Source organism: Coturnix japonica, chromosome 5 (assembly GCF_001577835.2).
Source record: "Coturnix japonica isolate 7356 chromosome 5, Coturnix japonica 2.1, whole genome shotgun sequence".
NCBI lineage: Eukaryota > Metazoa > Chordata > Aves > Galliformes > Phasianidae > Coturnix > Coturnix japonica.
In genome coordinates, this window is record NC_029520.1 from 48,219,517 (window position 1) to 48,237,355 (window position 17,839).

Genomic DNA, 17,839 nt, shown 5'->3' on the forward strand with positions numbered 1-17,839 from the left:
TTTTATTGATGTTTCTCCATTATTCCTGTATTCTTACATCCTTTTATTCCTCATTTCCATTGTTACACTGATCAGCATTGGGTGGTCACCTTGAACAGAAAGCTTTGTCTAACATTTTGAGCTGCTCATTCGCACTTCTCTCAAGTGAAAAATAATGAAATCCTTTGCTAGATTTGCATAGCTATAATGGGATTAGATTAATTTTTTTTCCCCCTTTTATAACTTTTTTTCTTCTCTATCAGAGAGACATTAAAAAGAAAAACTAATGGCAGTGACTGTACAAGCCCTATTGCAAGTAATCCTGGCTCAAAAAGAGATGCCCACTTCTGCGCAGTCTGCAGTGACTATGCTTCAGGCTACCATTATGGGGTCTGGTCTTGTGAGGGCTGCAAAGCTTTTTTCAAAAGAAGTATTCAAGGTAGGATAATCAGCTTTTGATCATTTAGCTCAATTAAGTTTTTCATATGATCAGAGACTGCAGCAATTCCTCTGGTAGTGAGTTGATCTAAAACCCTGTTGTGTGGTGGTGTATGTGTAAGTAGAGCAATCTATGATTTGACAGCTTTGTCTTTTGGTTCTTCTGTTATTAACATCTGGAAACATTACAAAGCAAGCAACTCATTTCTTTAGAGAGGAGGTGGAGTACATGTCATGGGAGAGCCCTGCAGCAATAGCCTCAGTGGGATGGCACTGTGCACCAATGAAACATTGCAGTTTGTGTTGCAAGGCAGACACAGTAATTGTGAATTTGTTATAGCAGATGCAGAGTAGGTACTTCTCACAAGCAAAATTTTTGGATGAGTTATTCCTAACAAGAGTATATTGTTTGGAACTACTGACTCATAGCACATAGTATCTACATCCATGATTGCTATCGCAGGCTGTGGGCAGTGACTTATGCACTGTATTACAGCTTAGTATCACATCTGCTTCATACCCTAGGCTCTGGTCATTATATCTGGAGGCCTGTTGGTAGAAACTCAGTCCAATTGACATTGAATGATAACTGCAGATACCAACACAGAAACTTCTATCATTCTTTGGTCTATAACATTCATTTGGTCTATAAGTTTCTCATCCTCTGCTGCATGAGGCCTTCAGCAGTCTTGAGCTATTTTCTTTTGGCTCAGTGTGGCAGAGTTGATGTCACCATTAGAATCGAACTTAAAACTAGTTTGCCTTTCCAATTTATTGTGCAAGTTCTGTGCAGGTGAATAACAATTTCTCCAAATTGCTGAAAGTTCTTTTGACTTTTTAAAATGATTGAAGATAACTTTGTCTCCGGTTATCACAAATGGAGACTGAATTTGGGCTCAAAGTGTTTTTCTGTCAGGAAAATTATTTGCCTGCTCTGTGCTGATCACATGTGCTGTGGCCATGAACACGTTGCCTACTGTGGCCTTTTGTACACCTTAATGTACCCTGTCAGGTAACGTTTGTTTGTGATTCAAATAAGTGAAAGTAAGTTCTTGGCATAAAACGCTATCGAGTGTTCAGTTGCAACTGTTGTTATGAAGGATGCTGCTTATAAAAATCAAAAAGTTCTGGGCCTCCTAGAGACAAGCATTTAGCTTTTGGCCTATGGTAGGCCTAGAATTGAAATTAAACATTATGACTGAGTAAATGTGTGTGGTCTCCTGCTTGTCTAAGTTAGTCATGTATCAGTCCCATATCTCTGAACATCTGCTTGCAAAATAAATGATCTCAAGGACAGGGAAGTTTTAAACCATTTTATGCTCCTCTGTGCTTGGGTTATAGAGCAACAGAGAGCCTCTTCCTCCTTTCCCCCCGCTGTTGTGTGAAGAGTGATAAACAGTAATTTGTTTTTCAGTCGTATCTACACGAAGGAAATGGGACAAACTGTAACCTGATCTCTTCCTTTTAAAACTCCGTTGGTTCAAAAATTCAAGGTTAAAATTATTTTAATTTTGCAAGGAAATGGTCGCAATGGTTCAGTTAAATAATTACTCTTGGGGACATGAACTCTTGGACTTGCTCATGAATCAAGGCAAAACACAAAACCAAACAAACAGCCACCCTACTTGTAGGCTGCTGTGTCTTTGTCTGATCCATTCTTAATGTCTGAAAAAAAATAGCTAAGGGAAACAGCCTGAGAGAAAAGAAATTAAGAAATGTAAATTATTGAATTTATTTTTTTCTTGTATTCTTTGGTGATGACTGCAGTAGAGATTTACACTGTTTTGCAACAGGTAATTTGGCTGCATTTAGATCAACTTCATAGTCAGATCTAGTTTTCTAGGAATAAACTTTCGAACCAGATTATCGGTTAATTAGATACAACAATGTAAAGAGATTCTGAGGAGAAGTGGGGTGAGATGGCAGAGAAGGGAAGACATGGTGCAAATCAAGCAAAAATTTGTTGATGATATATGAAAGTTATACCATGTGTTTGTGATTTTCTTTGTTTTGTACAGTATGCATTAATTTATGCCAGTCTTCTTTCTCAGCCTTTTAATTTCAAAACAACAACAACAACAAAAACTTCTACCAGGGTCAGTTCTCAAAGGCTTCATTCCTGGGACTCACAAAGATGGAGAGAGAGCTTAGTAAATAGAGGTATAGTTTACTTAAATCTGTGCAGACTGAGGCTGTGTCCACTGCTATTTTCAAATGTGCTGAGGACAAGTTTTGCTCTCTGCCATCTGTATACATTATATACTGTATACTGTAAACTCAATATACAGTAAGATGTTTTAGACTGGGAGTGAATTTCTGCAAGAGTGTGTGTCTCATTTTCAATAACATGTTGGTATTATAAGATGCTTGGTTGTCTAACTGTCAACAGTAAAAGCTGGTCTGTGCTTTCTGGTTGCATTCTAAGGTCATAGATCGAAGTTTTCAGTACAGGACAAATATGTGATTTTGCGTTGTTTAAACTAATGGAGCTTAGATAAGAAAGAGATGAGATGTTTAAAATCTCTGATTTGGGAAATAGCCAAGAGAGATTGGTGGAGATGTTAAATTTTTCTCCTTTACTCTGCTGCAGGACATAATGATTACATCTGCCCAGCTACCAATCAATGCACGATAGACAAAAACAGGCGCAAAAGCTGCCAGGCCTGCCGGCTACGGAAATGCTATGAAGTGGGAATGATGAAATGTGGTGAGTTCTGTGTGTTGGTGTTGCTTACTTGGGATTTGTTGCCTTCAGTCAATTCTGTACAGCTTCCCCCCCTAACTGATCCCCAGAATTCTAAAAAAGGCACAACAAGGCAATTAGAACAAGGTTTAAGCAAGTTCTGTACATAGGAATGCACCAATTCTTCAAGCAGGAAGAGACTTCAGTTTTCTGAATTAAACCTGTGGGAAGGAGCAGGGAGTAGATTAATGCAGGAAAACCATCATTCCTACACTGAGCTCTGTAAATGAAGCTTATTTGCATGCTATATTCTGCAGAATGGGAACCGAGAATGCTTCTGCCTCAGCCTCAAGTCAAACTGAAATCCTTTCAAATGTGGGGGTAAATGAGCCTGTACTGTGCCCTGTGGATGAATGCAATGCAAGAGCAGCAGTGCTGCATCTGAGCAGTAGTAAATTAGCCTGGCATCCTGCTTCCAGTGGTGACAAAGAATGAAGAGGGAGAAGTAGGAGTGAAACTCGCATCTATGTGAAGTTACTGCTGAAAACTCTCAGCTTCCAAAAATTATCAATTTGGGAGTTAGTGATCTAGAAAGGTTTTCTTGCATTTATTAAGTCTCAGTGGGTCAATCAAATGGTGACTTGTCCAGTGTTCCCATTTTTAATCCTGTAAAGTCTCAGCATCTACAACACCACATAGTAAGAAGTTCTGCAGCTTAACTGCGTGTCTTGTAAAGAACAAGTCATCCATTTTCCAGGCACTTTCTGTGGGGCTTTATCTGCTTATAGAGGGTTTGGAGGTACGTCTCTTTTTTCTTGTTGTTGCTTCTCATGGGCTTCTTTCATAAGATGACTTCTCATTCTTTCATTAAAAGAAGCAATGAACTATCCCTGTTTATCACTGCACTATCCAGCCTTTTATTTTACTCCCCTCTACTTACTCCTGTTTCTTCACTGTAGGTGTACATTTAGAGTTTTAAAGGTTACTTTTAAGAAGAAAATCCCCTAAAAGATGTTTCAATGCCCAGTGTACTTTTATAGTCAAGGTTTATTGTTCTTATAATTATCCCAATGTTCATGATAGAAATAGGCTGGGAAAACATTACTTATGAACACTAGAATGGAAGGGACAAGGTCACTGAGCCTGGTCCTTGGTGATTAGTAGGCATGCATATTGTTTCATCTGATTTCATGCAGATACCTATTTCTATTTCAAAGCTAGACTGTGTTTTTTACCCTCCCACCACTTCGATCTGGAGGCTGTTTGCAGAATATTACTTCTTTCATTAGGAACATTCTTCTGAATTCCATCCAGCATTTATTGCAGAATGTTTAATGCCCTTTTATTCTTGTGGCTTAGAGGCTCTTTTCTTTATTGTTAACGCTCTGGTTGTATTTATGGACGACAGTCATATCCTCTCGCAGCTTTTGTTTTATTAGATTAAATAAACCAAGCAACCTCCCTGTAAAAAATCTATTGACAGATTTTGGAAGTTAGGGTAGCTTGTCCCATAATAACCTCCAGGGTGAACTAATGCATTTTGCACTAATATGTTAAGAATTGTATAAGGTATTCCTGTGAGCTCCCTTTGCTGTAGTAGCATTACAACACGTCTACACCTGCAGGAGGTATTCTCTGCATGCAGCCCAGGATGCTGTTTGCCTTTCCCAAGGCCATATTGTACTCACCGTTTGTAATCATTCAATGAGCTGTTATGATTGTAGCCTCCTTCTTCAGTTCTAGCTGGTAACTCCCAGCTTAGAGCCACAGTTTCAATTGTTCCTCGTATTGCTTTTGTACTCCTGAGGTACATATAATGTCTGTTACTCAAAGCAGCTAGCTCTTTCTACACTGCATTCTTGTTTCCTTCAGCAGTGATATATCTCGCCTTTATTGGTGTTGTTTGTTCATGTGGTCTTAGCTACTTTTGCTGTCTAGTATCCAGAAAGAAAAACCTTCTTGCAAAAGGGATACGTTTTAAAACTTTACATTCTGAATAGCGCTGCTGTCTCTTATTCCACTTTATGGCTGCAAATTTTACTGTGTGTGTCTCTCTGAGACTGTTTTTTTAATCAAGCTTCAGCTTTGGAGGGCTTCTCAAAAAGTTGATTCTACTGTGGCATAAGATGAACCTCCACAATACTTCCTTCAAATGAATCTTTTATCCTAACTGTCCAAGAAGTCCTGACTTGTGATTAGACCTCATGGGCACTAAGGTGTTACAAGTAATGTAATGAGTGTTTATACAACATTAATGACACTTTAAAACTCATATATGTACCGCTATATTAGATATGTCTGTTATATCTGATACATTAATTAGTAATGGGAGCTGTATTTTAAAAATTAGTTTTTAAAATGAGTTTCAGTAGCACTGAAACTTGAGAATTTTGATAATTTAATTTGAGAACTTTAAGAAGTTAATTAAAAATAAGAAAGAAATCTAAAAATTGCATGCCTGGTAATTGAAGGTGAATTGACTGAATTCCCTGATGAGTTAGGAGATAACTACGTGTAAAGCTTTTGCACAGGGACATGGTGGTCCCATTATTTGACAGATGTTTAAATCAGACAGACTTAAAAAGTGAATTTCTTGCATGAAATACAAATGACATTTCTTGCAGATCAGAGTGATTATATTTCATTTTTTTTTCTTCTTAGAGCAATGCTTTATAACCACTTTTATGCCAAAGAAAGCCAGAAAACTGTGCATTTTCTTTTAATGAAGGCTTTTCCCCAGTCTCTGTGCTTTTTCCCAGGTCACTTAGTGAATGCATTGGTTCACTTCTGCTAAAACCTTGGATAGGATGGAATGGTTTGTCAGTGCGTATTTGCTTGGGAAGACTTGTTGTCCAGCAAAAGTGCCTCAATTACCACTTTGCTGGTTTATGAAAGCTCATCATAAACTCCATCAAATCTTTCAATCCTAATTTTGTGTAGTATCAATAGCTGCCTTGAGGAAAATGTGTTTGTGTGTGTATTTGTCTATGTTTCTGTGTGTCAGTGTACTTGGGTAGTATATGTTATTTTTAAAATAGTAGAAAGTAGGAAAGTTTTCCTGGCTTGGAGACTCTTCAATGTCATTGTATTTGTAAGTGTAGAGAGGTCAACCTGACAATCCAAGAGTATTTCAGCGGAGCTGAGCTTGGAGGTACTTTGTATTAAGGTGATAATGGATTTTCTAACAGAATATTTATCATACTGCCGGAAGCACAGGGTCTTAGACACTGTATCTGTAAATTTCTCAGTAGGAAGCCTGTGTTGCCTACTGTTCTAATCAAGAAAACTACTGCTAAATTTTGGCACTAGGAGCAGTAGTAGAAAACTAATTGCAAAGAAAGCACTGTCATCAGGAACAAGAAAAACAGAATTACTGCAGATATATTGAAAGTAGATTCTGCCCTGAAAACTAGAATAAAATAGATCAAGATGAAAGAGATCTGGTCTTCCAACTTTCTGATGTTCACCTAGGGAGCCTGAAATGGTCTGAGCTGTTTGCCCAAGGTAAAGAAAGAAGAGTGGAGTTGCTTCATCACTTTGTTACAGCCACCCTCTGTGCAAATATGCCAGTGCTTTTTCTTTCTTTGCTTCCCAAGGCTGAAATAAACATTCTTGGGTAAGAAGTCTTCAGTATCCCTGTTGCTCCTGTTAAAGTAGACTTAATTCTTCCAAAGATAGAGCTCTGTTTTGCCACCTCCCTGATGAAATGAGAATGCTGAGGGTTCATACTAAATGGTTATGGCTAGATACTGCCTTTGAGTACTGGTACCATTCCCTCAGTTTACAAAAGAAAAGCAGATTTCTGTGTGGGGTGATATGAATCTTGAAGCTCAGAATTTAGCTCTCTTTTTCTCCTCTATTTGCCTGCTGCTTGCAGTGTCTGGATAGCACTATATTGCAGAAATGCTGTAAACTATTCTTTCACGTAGAACGTACACAGAGAAAAATGTCTCATGGCATTCTCTGGACATGAAATGTATTAACTGTAGTTCAGCTGTTTTAGAACTTACTGTTATTTCATCCTCTGTTCTCATATGTTCTTGGCAGACAGCAGCATCTTTGTCAGGCCTGCTCTATGAATACAGGCATATTCACCAGAATGTTTGCATTTCCTTGCAAAGGTGACTTGAGTGATAATGATTTACTAATGAAAACTTGCTCTCAAATGCTACTGAACTGACTAGTTCAGCATTTGTCAGGGACCAAAATCATTGTGAAGAGCAACATGCCCAACTGAATACTGCTAGTAATTCCTGTCTGCAGTTTGTCCATGTTTGAGTGAACAGGTTCTTTCTAAGGATTTAACATATCCTGAGTCAGAGGACCAATAGGGATCATCAAGCCCAACCTCTGTCTCCACACAGGACCGCTCAAAATCCAAACCCTACATCTGAGTGCATTGTACAAACTCTCCTTGTGCTCCTGCAGCTTAGGGCCATGCCCACTGCCCTAGAGAGCCAGTACCATGGCCACTGCCTTCTGGTGAAGAACCTTTTTCTGACATCCAGCCTGAACATCCACTCCCTATGAGGAGCTGTAGGCCACCGTGAGTCTTCCCCTTGACCTCCTGCTGTGAGCTGAGCAAACCCAGCACTTTCTTTCAGTGTGTTTTATTTCTTACGTTCTTGCAATCATTCACCCAAGTGGTATATGGTGCTGTAACTTGAGGTCTTGCCCTTGGTCTAGTGTTCTCAGCTGAATACAGCTATTTTCTTGTGCAAATAATTGCTCTAAATAAGAAGAGTGTAGTAGGAAGAATGAGAGATTTGGTCATCTTATGCACTTTTCCAATTGCCTGAATTACCTTTATTTGAATGAATATTAGCTATTAAGTATATTTAGGGAGTTCGTGGCAATTTCAGTAATAGTCTCTAATCTTGGAAATCTTAAGTGTTTTATTGCTGTGCCTTTACACAGGTTGATTCATATCTCTATATATATTGAAGCTAAACATTAAACTTGTCTATCATTATTTCTTACATAAAGATTTAGAAACATGCATGCCTTTTAGATGCTAATAAGTGTACAGAAAACACTCTTCAGTCCTACCTGAACTTCAGATTTAAATAGGAAGCACAGAAATTCCTTTGCATTGCTTAAATATTGTATTAATTGGTAAAGCTGCTCCTTCCTGTTCCCCCTCCCGTTTTTTATTTCCTACTTCACATCTTCCTTTTTTCTTTTTCTTTTTTTTTTTTTTTTTCTGTTGTTGTTTTTTGTCTTAGTTTTCAAAAGATCTGAGGACAGCTGATGAGAGTACATCGAGTCCCATAGTACTGGGTTCACTTCAGTACCAGGAACTGAATTAGGATCGATCAGCAGGTTGCAAATTCTTGCTCTTGTCACTTATGACACGTGTCCAATTTGCTGGACTTTCTTCCTCATTGTGTCACCAGACATCTCCTTCTCTCACCAGCTCCCCCTTCAGCCAGTAGCTTTTCTAGTTTCTTCAGGCAACTGAGCTACTCTTCCATGTGTTTAATTCAAACACTGCTCTTCTTCATGCATTTTCTATTTGGGGAATTCACTTTTCCAACAGGTATTGGAGGATGCACGTCACAGAGCAGCTGTTATTTTCTAATAGCCCAATAAAATTCATCCTTCACAGTGCATCTCCCTGTGGCTTTTATTCTGCTCTGTTTTTCCTGTTCTGTCCTTCAAGGTGCCCATTTTCAAAACACTTCAGCAGGGCACTGCTTCCTGCTTTCGTTCCGTTCTCTCCTGGTGATTACACTCTCTACAATGCACATTCATATGGAAGTCAGTGCCATGGATCTCTCTGTAAACAGAGCACGCCAGTACCTTGGTGCTTCTTCATTCTGCCTCCTGTTGTTTCAGTTTCTTAGCACATCGCCGACCTCTCCTCTTTGTCCTTCCTGAAGGAAAATATTTACATACTTTCTGTGCATGGTGTGACTTTAGAGCAGTCCACTGTGCTATTGGAATGTTTTTCTGCAGCTGATGAAGTGTGTTCAGAATTTCCTCTTGACTTTTGTGCGCTAGTCCTAAAATGAGGCCTAGCGGAGTTCACTGCATCTTCCATGCGTGTAGAAATTAGTCTCTGCCTCCCTGTCCCTTGACTTTCTTAAGAAGAAAAGAACTTGTCCAGAGAGATGAAGAAATTGTTTGTGACTTGTGTGGTTTTACAGGTAAAGCTTTTTATTTTTTATTTTTTTAAGGTTGATTCTGTAAATGTACCATAAAATAATGCCTTCAGCTCTGTTTGTCTCTGCTGGTATGTTATCCTCCCCTATCTGCTTCTCAGCTTCTCTGGCAGCTTCTAACTAGATTTCACTCAGTGAAATTAGAACTAGTTCTGCAGTTCCCTGTTTATTTTTATTTTATTTTCCTTCAATCCAGTGTTTGTGTAAATGTCCTGCCATATCAAGCCATTTCACCTTACTCCTTCTGAGGGTACAAAACCATCCTTTCCTACAATGAATGCAGAATTTAGGCCAGTACTTCCAGCTGGTTCTAAACACTGCTCCAAATGCTTCATTCCGCTTGGGTTCCTCCATTCCAGAGAACTGTTCAATGAGCCAGCTTTGCCTGTTTGTCTTCTCCAATCTCATCTGCTTCCAGTTAGTGGGTGTTTTCTTATATTCAGATCTTCTTTACAGTTCCCTGTTATATCTGATGCAGTTTACTGAACAGGCAGCAAACGAGGTTTGTGACAATGTGTCGTTAAAGTTCCACACCTGTAAAGTCAAGGCAGACTTGTTAGTCCTTAGCCAGTCTTTCTGATGCCTTCAGGTTATACCTGACTGGCTTCTACATCTCATCCTTCTCACAGGTTGACTCAATTGGTGCTTGACAGCTGCTGAAGACAAGACAGGATTGTGATCTGGCCAGCCACATCATCTGGAAACATCCACCACTGACAGTCTGCATTCACCCAACATCTAATTTAGCAATAGCATCTGAAATTGGGTTGTGTGTGTGTGTGTGCTTCACCCCTTTTTATTTTTAATTTGGTCAATGTATGAACCTCTTACTTTGCTAGATGAAGCTCAGAGCCAGAATTGCATTGCCTCATTAGAATTTAGACAGTTCATGTTCTATGCAACTGATAGGGTGGATGAAGAACATTTAAAAATTTCTGAGGCCAGTAGCTTGATAGAAGGGAAACTGCAACATCACTATGTCTGCTAACAGCAAACATGAACATCTGCTGCCATTAACTAAAACTCATTACCTATTTTCACAGCCAGCCATGCTAATTGGCAGGCACTACATCTAGCACTTACGCAAATACAAGTAGTGGCAAATATATGGTTTTATACAGTATGTATCCCTCCAGTAGCTGGGCTTAAACACTCTGTCTGTCAGGCAGCTGGCCCCTACCTCCCTAGGTCACAAGAACCAGTGTCTAGTACTCAGTTCTTTTCTCATGCATTAGTGTTTTCAGTCGCTGGCCTTTGATTTCTGTGATATACCAGATGTCTTGTTCACAAATTCTCTTGCTCAAATGCATGCATGCAAATGTGTCTCTGGCCCAAACCCATGGCCCTATTGACAGGCGACACCCAGATCCTCTGGTATGGCTAGAAGTTGGCTTGGAACTTCTGGTGACTACAAGAGAACTGAAAAGCTGACTCATCTGGTGGGATTTCCAGACCACAGGCTGGTCATTGTTCTTTGATAGCCACGAGGTTAGCCAAGTCAGGGTGCTGGGTGGAGCTATTAGGATTTTTCCACCTTTGTTATTCATCTACTCCTTTTTCTTCATGTGCTTTGTGAAGTATATAACAAATAATAAAGAAGAATCACATTCTGTGGCTACGATGTTGTTTTGGGCAGCACACCAAAAAGGCTTAATTAGCTGTAGTGGTGTCAGGATAGCAGCACTACATGAAAGGATGCTTTTGTGTAGTCTGTGGAACTGAAACAAAATGAGACAGCCTATTACTATGCTTTTAGACTCCCCAGTCTGTACTAATAGAATAATAAATGTTGATCTGATATAGATTTACGCAACCACTGGCATTTATGTATATATGGAAAATCAGTGTTTGAATATCATGTCAGTAAAAGCATTGGCTAGCACAAAAAATTGTCTTTTGAAAGATTTAGAGGAAAATTTCTTACTGATGTTGAAACTATTAACTGCTGGAGGATTCAAGCTTATGAATCTATTTAGTAACTTAATAATTTTAAATAACTTGATTTATTATTATTATTTTTTAATGTGATGAAAACTTGCATGTTAGTTAATGCCAAAATTTATTTATAAATAAACAAAAAAGGTGTGAGGGAAACAGACACCATATGGCTGAGCACTGCATCAGATGCCCACTGTTTAAAAGTCCCTCAGTCTCTTTCCACAGCTGCTCTTCAAGAATAGATCACAGTGATCCCACCAATAATACTGATAGGCAGAGAATGTTTGATGTTGTCTTAATGAACAGTAAAAAGTCATTCTGAGAATTTAAGGCCTTTGTAAAAGGACTGCTCTGTGAAAGAGAAATGGCATTCTGCACTTGTAACTCCAAAGTGGGGGCTTGCTCTGTCTAGTTGTAGTTCTCTTTGGGGAAACTCCTGCTGGCTTAACTGGATGTAGGGAGAAGACAGGTGACCTTTCAGTATGTCCCTAGCTGAGCACCCAGCTAGCAGTGAGGCCCAGCTGTGCTTCTGGCTGAGATATTTACTCATGGCTCAAACTTTAGATTTTTTTTTTTCCCCAATTAACATTTAAAACAAAATTTATTAGCAGAATTAAGCAGTTTTCATTAGTTGCATTTAAAGACTCGATTTATCTCCTTTTGATGTCAATAGTGTTTTCCCGGGGACTTGTAAAGTAGATTAAGAAATGAACATTGTTTTCAGTTATTTTTTTTCTTCAGGTTGCTTCACTGAAGCAAAGTTGGGTCAGTGCTGGATGTTCCAGAAAGTCTGAAACTTGATGTTTAATGTTAGAACATCCACTGTTGAGGGGCTTTCCCCCTCTTCCCCAAACATTTGGTTTTGTACAATGTAACAGTGAGAGAAACATATTCCAATGCGGTTGTGTACCTCTTGTGTCAGGCTCAAGAAGAGAACGTTGTGGGTATCGAATCCTGCGCCGCCATCGTAATTCGGAAGATTGCATGGGCAAAACCAAGAAGTACAACGAGGCTGCAACCCGTGTAAAAGAGATCCTCCTCAGCACAGTCAGTCCAGAACAGTTTGTCTTAACTCTGCTTGAAGCTGAGCCTCCCAACGTGTTGGTGAGTCGTCCGAGCAAACCATTCACCGAGGCCTCCATGATGATGTCCCTGACAAAACTGGCAGACAAAGAGCTGGTTCACATGATTGGATGGGCCAAAAAAATTCCTGGTAAGAGTTTCGATCTCTTTTTTATCTATTTCATTTGATGTCATAATGGCATAGAACTATAAATGCGTAGTGTGCAAGTCTTATACTTTCTATGCTGTAGCAGTCACAGACAAATTATTGCTCTCAGAACTTCACTTGGAAGCATTTTGAATCAGAAAACAGCCTTGCCATAATTTGATATCTCTTGTTAGTCGAGTACTTGTTGAGGTTGCTAAAAAGCAAAGTTGGTGTAATTTTTATCTCATCAGCTTTAAATGCCTGATTAATCAAATGTGTATTAACTAGACTGCTATTGGAGAAAACAAAACCAACACAAGTGGTTTCCTTAAAATCTAATGAAGACTTAGTATTGAAGTTGGTGAAAACTGCTGTGTAGCCAAGAACTGAGTCTTCACAACTGCTTCAGCTGACATAATTGGTACATGAGAGAACCAGATTGGGGTACACTGTATCGATCTCAGAATTACTGTGTGTTTTCCTTCAAACCAAAAATGAACATGAATGGTTTGAGCTGTTGGTCATGCAAAGAGCATTAACTGCAACTACGCATGTTGCCTTGAACATAACTGCTCCCTAAGGTGTCCACGGGTGTGTTATTCTTTAACTTCAGATATAATGCTCTGCTAGAAGTGAGTCCTCCAGCTGCATGTGCCTTGCACAGCAGATGTGTTCTGCATTGCATCTAGCAGTCCTAAGCCTTGTCCATCCACACTGAGGAGTCTGCACTGCAAGGCTGCAAGGCTGCATCTCCTCATTACAGAGTGCTCTGGTTAAGATTCTGTGTTGAGTGGTGCAAGTGTGATAGTTCTCAGGTGTGCAGGTTCCAGGCTGGGTGCTGGGATGGAGCTGCTAGCACTGCACGATCATCTGAAACCATGCTAGCTATTTGTGAAGGGATTTTCCTGTTAACTTGGATCATTTTAAACTGAGAGCAATTAAGCAATATTTGAAAGGAAAAAAATAAAGTAACTTCTCTAATTACAGATTCATTTCTGGCTTTTACTTTTAATTATGTCAGTTTAAAAATGAGAATGGCAACAAAAGAAACCACAGCCTTGGCCAGAAATGAAATTGTTGTATTTCGAACTTTAAAGGAAAATCAACTTCCAAATCAACTCGTTTTGACATTGTTTACTTCTAGTTTGTCTTCAGTTTACGTCAAAAGTAAAACCTTTTTCTTAGCAGTAAGAGAATTGTATGAAGAGAACCTGTTGAGGCGACCAAAGTCCTTTAGAAAAGCTCCTGGGAATGTTTACACTTGATCACGTGTGTTTGTTTTTTGCGATCACTCATGTCACACAGAACAGAAATAAACACTATTTCAGAAAAATGCCAGAAATAGATGTGAAATGCAACATGTTCCCAGTTACAAATAACATTACAGTATAATGTGGCTTTTACAGCATCTTCTTGAACGTGTGTTTTTTTCTTCCTATAAAAAATAAACGTGATGATGAAACTCAGACTGCAGGATTTCAGTTTGCAAATTCTTCCCTGAAGTTTATTATCTAGATCCATGCAATAAATAAATAAATAAAATAGCTCTTGACTAAAGGCCAGCTGAGCACTAATTTTGCAATGATTTTAATACTTTTCCCTTCTAAATTAGTAGATGGATATTACTGTGATGGTCATCCTTAAGTGAAAGTGAAAGCAAATCTTTTTAGTGTCCTAGTGCTGTATGTGCTATATGCTGGTAGGGGTTTGTCTGAAGAGGAAATCTAAATCTCTGCTTTTTTTTTCCTTTACTTAATTTCTAATGACCTTCTTTTATTACGCATCTTGCTCTGTGAGTATATTTTTGGTATACAGTTGGCTTATTGGATTGAATTTTTGTTGTTGCTCATAAAAGTAGAAGGCAACAACTGGATTGTTATGTTTTTTTTTTCGCATGAGTTCCACTGATTTTAATTTGATGTTATCAATGGGTATAACATAGCTTCGTAATTCCCTTTGACTCTGTTCACCTAGTTTAAAAGTGCTGAACACCTCATGGCTGTATCCTCGTGGCTGAAAGATGGGATGTTGTCATGATGTTGAAGTTTGGATTCATTATGGAACACAGTGGCTGGCCAGAGTGATATCTTTGGGTAGCTACTGCACATCCAGAAGAAAATGATTTTTCTGTTTTTCTTTTTTTTTTTTTCTTGTGCTGTTATAGCAGTGTATCTTAGTAATGTCTACTAAAGGATTAGATATAGAACACAGAATTTAAAGGACGGGTTCTACAGCCACAGAAAAATGAGCAATTTAATGTACTCTGCGGCAAATGAAAAGGGACTTCAGATTCTGCAATAGGAGCTGTCATGCTAATGTGCTATCCTCAACCTTTAAACATGATTGCTACAAGGAGAAAAGGAATAGTCCTAATAGCAGCGCTCAATGTTCATAAATCATACTGTTGGTGCTGGTAATGCGTATTTAGCAGGTGCCATCTGGGATACATCTGAATCTCTAATTACCTTTACACTGAAAACTGGGACTTGGTCTGACAGCTCTACTGGGATTTGTTTTTCAACCCCATAACTGGTTGTTTATGGTGGAGGAATCAGCGCACGCCTCTGTAACTGTTGATTTAAATAACCCCCTGAAATGTCTTTGAGCTGTTGTTTCCCAGGAAACCATCGCTGTCGGTTTATTCTATTCAAACTTCCATGGGTATTTTACTAAAAGCACTTTTTAAATGATGAGGGTTTGGGTCTGGCAGATAATCTGCCGTTGGCTATGAGTTCTGTAGTAAATTCTTTGACAGTGTAATCCGTGAGGGAAAGCACAGCTTGTAGGCTCCTGTTTGCTCCTCTCAGAGTAAAGGAGTAAGGCTCTTGGTGTGAAAGGCAACGTTTTCAGCCATGCAAAGCCAGAGTACGCATTATCCAGCTTATGATAACCTAGGGATGTCTCCGACTGCCTTCCTGGACAGTACTTTATTAAGTTGAAAATGTATGGAATACATTAATATAAATCATTGGGAGCAGATTTCATGGCAGTGCAAATGTACAGCACACATCCCAAGTCAGAAGAGACCCTTAAGAACTATGGAGTTTAACTCCTTCTCCAAGGCTTTTCTTCTTGCATGTTATTGCAGAAGAAGGGGCAAGCAACAACTTTTTCCCTCTTCTGGCTGTGTTGCTACATTATCTGGCACTTGCTGGAAGTTCCAGAGAGAACTAAATGCTAGAAAAGGGCTTATGTCATATTGCATCAATTCTGTTCTTGCTTCTGGGGTGCTGCATGTGGAGGTGATGCAGACATTACTACCATCACAAACTACCCTTGTCTTTTCCTTGCTTTGATCAACAAGTGGCATTTAGAAATAAGGTGACAGCACAAGGTGACCATGATGTGGCTTATTTCATAGGTACTGAACAAACCCAAAAACATAGCTGCCTCCAGAGATCAAAACAAAACACCAAGTGACAACCCTGCAAACAGCAGCCTTATATGTTGTGGGAAAATAATGGTCTGTTTTCATAGGAGTCCTCCACAATACAATGTGATAAATCTTTAATAGATGTGAGTTTCCAGAGTGGGTCCTTGGTACCTTCAAGAAGTCTCCGGGACTGTCATCTAAAGAGGTGCCCACATGTAAGGCGGGTCTGCATTCACCTATGTGCTGATTGCACTTCAGCACTGTTCTGATTTATTTATTTTCCCTGAACACTTTCAAGGCAAGGCTGGGGAAGGCCCTGGGCAACCTGATTGAGCTGTGGTGTCACTGTTTGTTGCAGGGCAGTAGGACTAGATGGCCCTTAGAAGTCTCTTCCAACTCTAAGTTGGGTTCCATGGTTCTATCCTTTCAAATGTTTTGTGGAACGTGTGTCAATGATAACCACAGCTATTTATGTTCCCAACTGAGATGGCAGCAATGCATACTTTGGACTTCAGTGTCTCTTTTTCCATCTTTCTTCACAACCCACATTTCTTTTTTTCTTCTTTTTTTTTTTTTTTTGTATATTCAAGACATTTTTATAAAAACAGAGATGTAAACAAGTTGATTTATTTGACGCTGTTTTTATCATTTCAGGCTTCATTGATCTCAGTCTCTATGACCAAGTCAGGCTGTTGGAAAGCTGCTGGCTGGAAGTTTTAATGATTGGTTTAATGTGGAGATCGATCGACCATCCTGGGAAATTAATTTTCGCACCGGACCTTGTACTGGACAGGTAAGAGAAATCAGCTTCTTGAGAGCCCTTCAGTGAGTGTGTTTGGAGGGAGATGAATGGAGAAAGGAGGGGATGAAATATTGGAGATGATGTGAACGTTTAATTTAACAATACAATTCACTTGTATTTTAACAGTTCTATCTTGAGAATTCACACGCTGAGCATAAATAGTGCTTTTGAACTTGAGAGTTCCTGAATTCCACTACCACATAACAGTGTTGAGTTTCTCTGTATTTTTCACTGTTTTTGTAGGTTTTGATGCTTTTGGCCCAGGGCTCCAGATGCTAAAACTGTAGACATCAACACAATCTGCTCTGTTATCAAACAGCTTCCATTGGCCAATAGATTTTCTCCCTAACCCTTAAAAAAATAAAGAAGAAAAAGGAGTAGAGAAAGTTTCAGACTCTGTTTTAATTACTTAGAGTAGTTTATCTCAGATTTTTTCCTGTAGTTTCATATTTACATTAATGATCTTCGTAGCACTAGCCAAAAGGGATTTTAAAAAGTAATTTGGTGTTAAATACCAAAAGTTTTCTTCAAGCTTAAGTAGAGTGTTTGAAAGTTTAAAACTTATTTATCCATAGCTATGTACCAATAGGGAAGAATATGGATTAGTAAAGATGTTTTTCCACAGCAAGCTAGAACAATTTGATTTGGGTTTCTTGTTGGTAAAAAGTCAGAGAGAGAATCTGCTGTCTTGGCAAGGAGCAAAGTCTCTCCTAACCTTTTCAACCTGGGGAAATTCATATCTGCACCAATCTGGGCTTGAGCTAAATAATCACTGCCTTCATAGATTCAGAAAGTAAAATGGGTTAGTAAGAGAAATAAATTTGAATTACATAGGATTTGAAGTAAATTGTGGTTTTCTTATATAAAATTCAGTGTGAGGGCACGCTAGGTTATTCAATGCAATGATAAGAAATTGCTGAAGATGTATGATATGTTCAGTTCCTCAGGAGCTAATATGAGCTGAATGGAGATGGCTTGATAAATTCCTTCAACTCCATAAGACTTAACAGAGTGGGAGCTAGCAAGCATCTGTGCACCCTATATTACTTCTATGATACGCTCATGTGAACTCTAGCTCCATTACCCCCCACAGTCTTTGTAGACGTACTTCTCTGACGCTTGTGCCTTTGTCTTGATTCTGCCAGCTGCTGGTCCTCCTCCAAAACTTGAATTTCTTTGCCAAGAGAAGCCATGCAGTAATGAGGCAGCTGCCTTTCTGCAGGCCATACCTTCAGCTCCTGGGTGGTGTTGC

The 17,839-nt window shown here is 39.1% G+C and overlaps 1 protein-coding gene across 7 annotated transcripts in view; it reads left to right on the top strand.

Annotated features, from left to right (window-relative positions):
- ESR2 (estrogen receptor 2) overlaps positions 1-17,839 on the top strand; it is a 75,765-nt gene that overhangs the window by 49,592 nt on the left and 8,334 nt on the right. For all 7 annotated transcript variants that reach the window (XM_032444792.1, XM_015865467.2, XM_032444794.1 and 4 more), the window contains 4 exons: positions 243-418; positions 3,008-3,124; positions 12,125-12,415; positions 16,440-16,578. In XM_032444792.1, coding sequence (XP_032300683.1) covers positions 243-418; positions 3,008-3,124; positions 12,125-12,415; positions 16,440-16,578 — 723 coding nt within the window. The remainder of the gene's footprint in view (positions 1-242; positions 419-3,007; positions 3,125-12,124; positions 12,416-16,439; positions 16,579-17,839) is intronic.